At 31.5% G+C, this 8,351-nt stretch overlaps 1 protein-coding gene across 1 annotated transcript; it reads right to left on the reverse strand.

The window, feature by feature from the left end:
• Nucleotides 1-1,031: 1,031 nt before the first annotated feature.
• LOC144560335 (temperature-induced lipocalin-1-like) lies at nt 1,032-3,428 on the reverse strand. Its single transcript, XM_078309499.1, has 2 exons — nt 3,007-3,428; nt 1,032-1,526 (listed from the first exon to the last, which is right to left on the reverse strand). The coding sequence occupies exons 1-2, from the start codon at nt 3,382-3,384 to the stop codon at nt 1,341-1,343; spliced, it is 564 nt and encodes a 187-aa protein (XP_078165625.1). The 5' UTR covers nt 3,385-3,428; the 3' UTR covers nt 1,032-1,340.
• Nucleotides 3,429-8,351: the final 4,923 nt, after the last annotated feature.

Genomic DNA, 8,351 nt, shown 5'->3' on the forward strand with positions numbered 1-8,351 from the left:
TTTTAGAGTTAGTGTTATATAAGCTGAAATGACACTGATGTTATATTAGCCAAACTCCTGAAAGTATTCATTCTTGTGAACATAATCCAAAAAAGGAACTCACCATCTTTTAAAGATGTTAATCTGAACATAATATTGAAGCCTCTTCGGACTAGCATGTTGTACGTGTCATTGCAATTACTTGACAATATTTTGAAACATGTTGCATCATAGGTATATTATTTTTCTCTTCTTGGCCATCACATATATATGGCCAACAATCAATAGTGTTTCAAGAGATTTCAATGCATCCGGTCTTAATTTATTACGTTGTATAAGTTTTCTGAGTCTTGACTCTTGAGTCTTGAGTACCTATATAAAATTGACCTGGTCGTGATACAAGTATTAAAAACTAAACAAATTTCATTCATATAAAATATTATAAAATACGAAATAAAAATAAAATAAGAATTTCGATATTTTGATTTATAGAAAGATCAGCATTATTTTTATGATTTAGATTCAAAGTTTTTTTCTATTTTATTATTATCTTTGAGATTCTCTGTGACAAGCACAAAAAGAGACCATGTTGTTTTATTGCTTTTATTGTCACATATGTATCCTAAAAAAAATATTGTTACATATGATCAGAGGCACACTGCCTTTTTTTTTTTTTTAAATTTATTGTAGCCTCTAGGCAAACTCACACACCCCTCTTATGCTTTAAACAGGAATCGAATCCTTGCTCTTTTATAGGAGAACTTGATGTCATGAGTTATGACCATCTGCTCTATGCAGTTTGAATTGCAATTAATTGGTAAATTCGCTATGTTAGAAAATTATTTAGTATAATATTAAGCGGTAAATTCTCTATGTTAGAAAATTATTTCCTGCTTAATACTATACTAAATAATTTAGAAAATTATAAATTTTATATGTAAATACATACTTATGAAAATAGATTGAAATAATTTTAACAGTTTGAATTCGTCATTTATAACCAATCTCATAAATTTGAAAATTAGACTCGTTAAAAAAGATTGATGAGCTCACGAACACACGAACTTTATTCTCTCTATATATATAAACATAACAATTATCAAAATTTCATCATTTTTTTAATAAAAGTGGAGCAAGCCCAACAATTTCCATTTAAACAAGAGAGTTCATACTGATACCAAACATCTGGTACAAGCACTACCTAAACTACAACAAGAAATTTACATAAATACCCCTACTTAAGCATCCATCATTTTTATTTAAACAAATTGTACACACAAGCTATTTAAACAAACCCTAGAAATTATATTTCATTATTAAAATACATATTAACTAGTTGCTTCTTGCTTGGAACTACTATTTCATTTACCAAAGAGAGATTTAAACCACCAAATGCCCTTTTTATCTGTGGGAGCTGCATCGCTCTCTGGTGGAGGATCATCTTGGGGTGTTTTGTGGAGCTTCGAAACATCATACCCTTCTTCTTTTGCTTTCTCTAATAATTGGTTGTATATTTCATCGTCCAATTGAGTTTGCCTACACAATATCTTGATTTCCAAAACAAACAAAAAATCAATTGTATTACATGAAATAAAAATGTTAGAATATGAGTTCTTGAGGTGTAAAATTAATTGGTTTTATATTTCATGGTGTATTTGAGTTTGTCTACATAATATCTAAATTTTCCAAAAAAAAAAAAAAAAAATCAATGTATTACATGAATAAAAATGTATAGAATATGAATTCTTGATATGCAAAAAATAATTGATTGTATTTTTCATCATCCATTTGAGTTTGTCAACATATAATATTTCAATTTCCAAAAATGAATTTGATTATGTTACCTAAAATAAAATTGTATAGGGTATGAATTCTTCAGATGTAAAAATAATTGATTGTATATTTCATCGCCCATTTAATTTTGTCTACATAATATCTATTTTTTTTAAATAAATTAATTGTTTTACATGAAATAAAAATGTATAGTTGAATTCTTGAGATATAAAAATAATGGCAAATGCTTCTGTGCATACAATGACCTATTTGTAAAATGAACATATTTTTATTTTCAAAGTTCAAACAGTCGATCCGAACCGTTCATCTTGTTCTCCATATTAATATGTGCTTGGAGACCAAATTTTACATTTTTCTGAATTTTTTTACTATTTATTAAGATGGGTACAAAATTCAATGGTCTGAATTTGATATTTTTTGTACTCATCTTAATAAATAGTAAAAAAATTCAGAAAAATGTAAAATTTGGTCTCCAAGCACATATTAATATGGAGAACAAGATGAACGGTTCGGATCGACTGTTTGAACATTGAAAATAAAAATATGTTCATTTTACAAATAGGTCCTTGTATGCACAGAAGCATCACTCAAAAATAATTGGTATATTTCATCGTCCATATGAGTTTGCCTACAAAATTTTCTAAATTCCAAGAAAAAAGAAAATCAATTGTATTACATGAAATAAAATGTATAGTGAATGAATTATTGAGATGTTAACAAAATTGAAGGAAATATAATTTCAGTTTTTTAGTTGCCCAAGAGTTGTCTGTTGTACATTAAAACAGTCGATTCCAATTTTATATATGGATGAATAAAGATAACATGTATGGTTATTCTAAAATTGATATTTTATGACTTTAAGATCTAAATTATAAACAACACAATGTCTTAATTATTTGAAAAATAAATCAAATTTTGACTTGATGTTGTAATTTAACCGAATTCAAAAAGAAAAAATTTAACAAACCGCCATTTAAATATAATAATGTCATAGTCATATATATATGCTTTTGTCATGCATGATGAGATTAGTCTTAACTAGCAAAATACATAAACTAATACATGCATATACTAAAACAGATGTACTATTGGCTGAGTTATAAGTTCCTGCTTTAGATACTTATAATTGATCTTGATTTTTTTTATTTCTAATGAAAATCGGTGGATATAATTCCACTAAAAAAAACACACAAAACATGTATATATATACATAAAATGATAAAAAATGCGTACCCAGAGATTCTTTCTACTAGGCTCTCCAACTAGCACGTATTGATAGTCGTCCTCCAGATATAACACCCAGTAATTCCCTACGACAGGTATGATCGGCAGGAACGGAGGTACATAAAACTTGACCTTGAATTTGGCTTCATTATTGTTTGGATCGGCTTTGTAAGCCGTCCCTTCAATATAATCTCTCTTCCCGCCACTCCAAGTTTCATTAAGAACATTCACGATAGTTCCATCGCTATTCAAACTATATGTGGCACGTGTATTCCTACCGTCCTTCGGTTGAAAAAAATTCGGTATTGATGCAATTTCGTACCATCGTCCCACGTACCTGGTTAGATCTAAATCCTTCACTACACTCATTTCTTTTTTTGTTGCCATCAGAGGAGAATTAGTTCAGAGTTGATTACTTTAAGGTATAATTGTGCTAAATGAGGAAAGGTTGATTTTTATAACTGGTGAGAGCATAGGTCTGGAGATAAGGTGGTAGGGACATGATGGGAGACGTGGAGCATTTTAATCAACACAAACCATTAACTAATACTAGTTTTGGATATTCTGTGGGTATAGATATATACAATTGTGATGCAACATGCCGACAAGAAACGGATCCAGTTTCAAATTCTGTTCTGTGGGTCCCATACAACCTGAGGGAATCCACATGGTCCTTTAGGAATCATCATTAATTGTATAATAGTGCTATTCAGTAATTCAGGTGCCCTCATTGTATAATAGTAGTGTTCTATTTTAAGGGGCGTGCCATTGATATTTTAAAAAAATAATAATAATTTAAGCCAATTGCTAGGATTTGAGAGGTTTAAAAATACGGAAGCTCATAAGGATTATTGTTTATGATTTATAGCAGCAAATTAGTTATCAATCTGATTATGAAAGATTTTATTTCATGCAATATATATATGACCTTTATATAAATAGATTAAAAATCAGGAATTCTTCTGATGACTCTAAAACATTCTACAAAGAATCTTCTAGATTGTACAATAGTTGAACTCCTCCAGTTTCATATTATATTAATAATTTAATATACATCATACAAAGGCAGTGTCACCGTGTTGAGAAAGGTGCAAGTCCGATGCCTATCGGACCTAGTTTGATTTCGATGGACAGATATACCGTCTAATTTGTTTCAGGATTTGTGTGCACGAATATTAAAGCAGACGTGAAAGCTCTGGCGTGAATCCTAAAGCCAATCTGACAGTGAGTGAACCCGTTGGAACCAAAGTAGGTCCCATGCCCATCGGACCTACTATGTTTTCCACCGTGTTGGACTAATGCTAACTGGAGTTAGGTTATGGGAATATCCATAGTAGAGATTGACTCTGCTATAAATTTATATTTTTATCTTCAAAGTTTCGTCTGAATTGTTAAATATAATTTTTATATAAAAACATACTTAAAAAATATAATTTTTATAATTTTGTTACTATTTAATTTGTTTATTTTTAGAAGAGCCCTAGGCAATTTACTATTTGATTTTCTGCCTTTCTAAAATTAGTAAAAAAATTTAAAAAATATATAAAATTTGATATCCTAGTATATTTTTGTATGATATATGGAAATTATATTTAACTGTTTGGATCAGCTGTCTGTACATTAAACATAATACGGGTTGGTCCATAATTTTCACATCACTATAGCCCCATTCTTCATATAAAATAATGAACTTGATTACATCTCATATAAAATTTTGATTATGGCAGAAATTAGGCCTAGTGACAGGACCTATCCAGTGCTGTTAGAAACTGGAGAAGAATAGTTGTTGTGTGGCCTGTTGGTTGGATCCAGAGTCCAGAGTCCAGACTCTTCCGAATTCGTATCCTCTGAGATATCTCAAAGACTCAAACTTTGCGTGACTTTATGGAAAATCCCAACAGTTTAAATGCGTTATACACGAATCTCAAAGCACACATAATACTTACCCCTACATCACCCCCGAATAGGCACCGGACACGTCGGTCACGCAAAAGTTGAGATATCACAGAGGATACGCACTCGACTCTTCCCTGGTTTGTCACCGCCACAAGCCAACTATTTTGAGGCTCCAATGCATCCCTCTTGTTTGTTTTCTTCCTAGAAAAACAAGGGATTTGAATCACCAATCCGGGATTAATTGCTATTGCTTCTTTCCCAAGCTTGTAAAATGACAGCAATAGCATACAGCCAAAAGTTAATTTCTTGGAGAGAAAGGTTAAGCAACCTTCATTTTAATAGATCTGCAGTAGAACAATAAATTATTGTATGGGATTTAAATAGTTAATTATATTTTAATTTATTAAATAATCAGATACTAGGTAATTATAATAAAAATTAAAGTTATCTATTTTAAAATTATTGAACTATCTAAAATTTATTGAATTATTAAGTTATTTATTTGATTTGTTAGACTATCTAAAATATATTGGATTGCTGAGCTCACATCATAGGTCCAGGATAAGACCTGAAACCCAATACGTATAAATTAGTTTTGAATTTTTAAGATACCTGACTGCCCCACTCTCGAATGAGCTGCATCCGCCTCTGTCGGCCATGATGGAACACAAATTTAAAATGAAATATAATTTTATAATTATTTTATATGTTAAGTTGATTTTTTTTTATTTTTTTTTAAAAAGTATAGAAATATAAGTATAATTGGAAAATAATTTTTAAGATGAGACGTGAATTTATAGTATTCGAATGAAGCGATTTTGTCCATCGGATATTTTGTAATTGTAGAATACGCAGAGTCTAATTTGCACAACTTAACTGCTAGAATGTCCAACATTTTTAAAAATACTCATTTTATAAAATATTTTAATAAAAATAATCAGGATTGAATCTAATTTTTAAAAATACACGGTATTTCACGGTTTAAGATTTTAATTCCAAACCGTGAAAAATATTCACGGTTTGATTTCTCCATTCAGTCACAATTTTGCACAGGGAGATGTACATGTATCTATTTGGATTTATCTATTAAAATCTACAAACTTATTAAAATAATTTAATCAAGAAAGAAAGGATTACAGCTATCAGCAATGAAGCTTTGAAGATTTTGCCTATATTTGTGAGTTGTTGAAAATTTGAAAGAATAAATTTGATATTATGAATTTTAGAGGAGGAAATACACAATTTCAAAGTTTTTGAAGGGTATACATGAAATTCCTCCTATAATTCGTACAATGAGAAAGAGACCATACCCACATATAGTGTGGGAAAAATGGCACGGCGGAGCTGGCTCTGTTACGGAACGACACGGTAACGGCATGGAACGGCACGACACGGTACGTGTTACTGTTCCGTGCTGTGACTCGAGTGTTGCGTGCCATGATCACCCCTTGAAATTTTGGTCACAGCATAGCACGACACGCGAAAGATCTGATCACGACACGTAATCACGCGAGTCACGTGTAATTAGGACCGTTAGGTCATAATCAAATGGTGAATCTTGAAAAAACTAACTTAAATTATGAAAAAATAGTTAAACGCGAGAAACATGACTAGTTATGTTTGGACACGGCGTGACTCGCATGCCGTGACCACCCTTTGACATTTTGGTCACGGCACGGCACGAGTCACTGTTCACGTGATCACGGCACGAGACCAAAGTTACGATGTGTTAGTCACGGCACGACACAACACGTTTTTTCCACTCTACCCACATATTTACGGTTTAAAATTAAATCTCAGTCAGAACTCAGAACTCAGAACTAGCGCAGGGAACAATATTATTGAGGACTTTGAAATTCATCAACCAAGTTAAAAAAAACGGTTAAGATCTACTAATTGTAAAAGATTCCCTTATCAGATAAAGGGGAGGGTAAATATGACCAGTTTACTAAAAGAAAAATGACCAGTCGACTTGTCTATTTTGAATCGAAATAGTGTCCTCGTATCGTGACGTGTGCGAGCGAGTCACTACAAACTTACGGTTTGGATTTACAGCGGTACTTTCTTTCTGTCCCAACATGTAACGAATGACAATAACAGTAATATACTATCAAAAAATATTAGAGTTGGATTGGCAAGGCGTGATCAGCTGCAATTTCACAATACCACTCTACGCCACAGAATAATATGCGGTAGAAGGCGTGACCGCGTGAGTCCTGAGTGCGTATCCTCTGAGATATCTCAACTTTTGCGTGACCGACGTGTCCGGTGCCTATTTGGGGGTGATGTAGGGGTCAGTATTATGTGTGCTTTGAGATTCGTGCAGAACGTATTTAAACAGTTGAGATTTTCCATAAAGTCACGCCAAGTTTGAGATATCTCAGAGAATACGAATTCGTGAGTCCTGCCGACGAGGCCCTGCTGCCCATAGTAACGAATTCATATCCTTGCATTAACTCAAAAGGAAATCATCAACTCAAAAGATTTTCTTTGGAGTTAGACGGTTAAATTGCCTTCGTTTAAGTTTAGACGGTTGAGATTTATCAACTCAAAAGATTTTCTTTTGAATTAATGCAGATGATACGTATTCTATAGTAACCACGCAAGATTAATTCGTGAATTATTCGCATTATTTTTTTTAATATGTATAATACGTTTTATTCGCGAATAAAATGCGAATTACAAATTATTTACGAAAAAGATGAAAAAACGCGTGTTTTAAAAATAATTTTATCTTTTTTATTTTTTACTTCCTTGTGGTACCGAATTATTCTCAAATCACGAATTTTTGATTCCACCGAAATGAATCATAACTATTCATTTCTCATATGACTCCTTCCGTGCCAATCATGTTATAAGTTGTAATTTGAGAGAATAATTTATTTCATACAATATTTTGATTAATAAAAAAATTATAGATATGACCCTCATGCTATATAATGGAATTTTAATTTGAAGCATATTTGTTTTCTTTAAAAAAAAAAGCGTCTTATGATATTTTATCAATTGTGAAATCCGTCGAATATAACTACAAATACACACAAATATATATAAAGAGATGAGCTACGCTACTTCATGGAGTAAAACGCGTTGGTGCTCCATGGCACTATATTTTTATTTTGAAAATTCAGACCGATCCGAACCGCTCAACATGATCTCCATATTGAAATGTGCTTGGAGAACAAATTTTATATTTTTTGGAATTTTTTTCCTATTTATTAAGCAATTTTGAAAATCGTTGATCCCATGGTCCAGAAATTTTTACTGTTTTTTTACTGTTCATAGCAAAACAACAATTTTTAAAATTGCTTAATATATAGTAAAAAAATTTCAAAAAATGTAAAATTTGGTCTCCAAGCACATTTTAATATGGAAATCACATCTAATGGTTCGGATCGGTCGTTTAGACTTTCAACATGAAAATACGGCGTGAAGTACAAATGCATTTTACTCCATAG

Source organism: Carex rostrata, chromosome 10, assembly GCF_964058835.1.
Source record: "Carex rostrata chromosome 10, lpCarRost1.2, whole genome shotgun sequence".
NCBI lineage: Eukaryota > Viridiplantae > Streptophyta > Magnoliopsida > Poales > Cyperaceae > Carex > Carex rostrata.

Bases quoted from the DNA above. Each gene is read 5' to 3' on its own strand.
- LOC144560335 (XM_078309499.1), bottom strand. From the start codon at position 3,384: ATGGCAACAAAAAAAGAAATGAGTGTAGTGAAGGATTTAGATCTAACC. The intron at 1,527-3,006 runs GTACGCATTTTT...TTGGAAATCAAG, and splicing joins CTAGTAGAAAGAATCTCTGG to ATATTGTGTAGGCAAACTCA.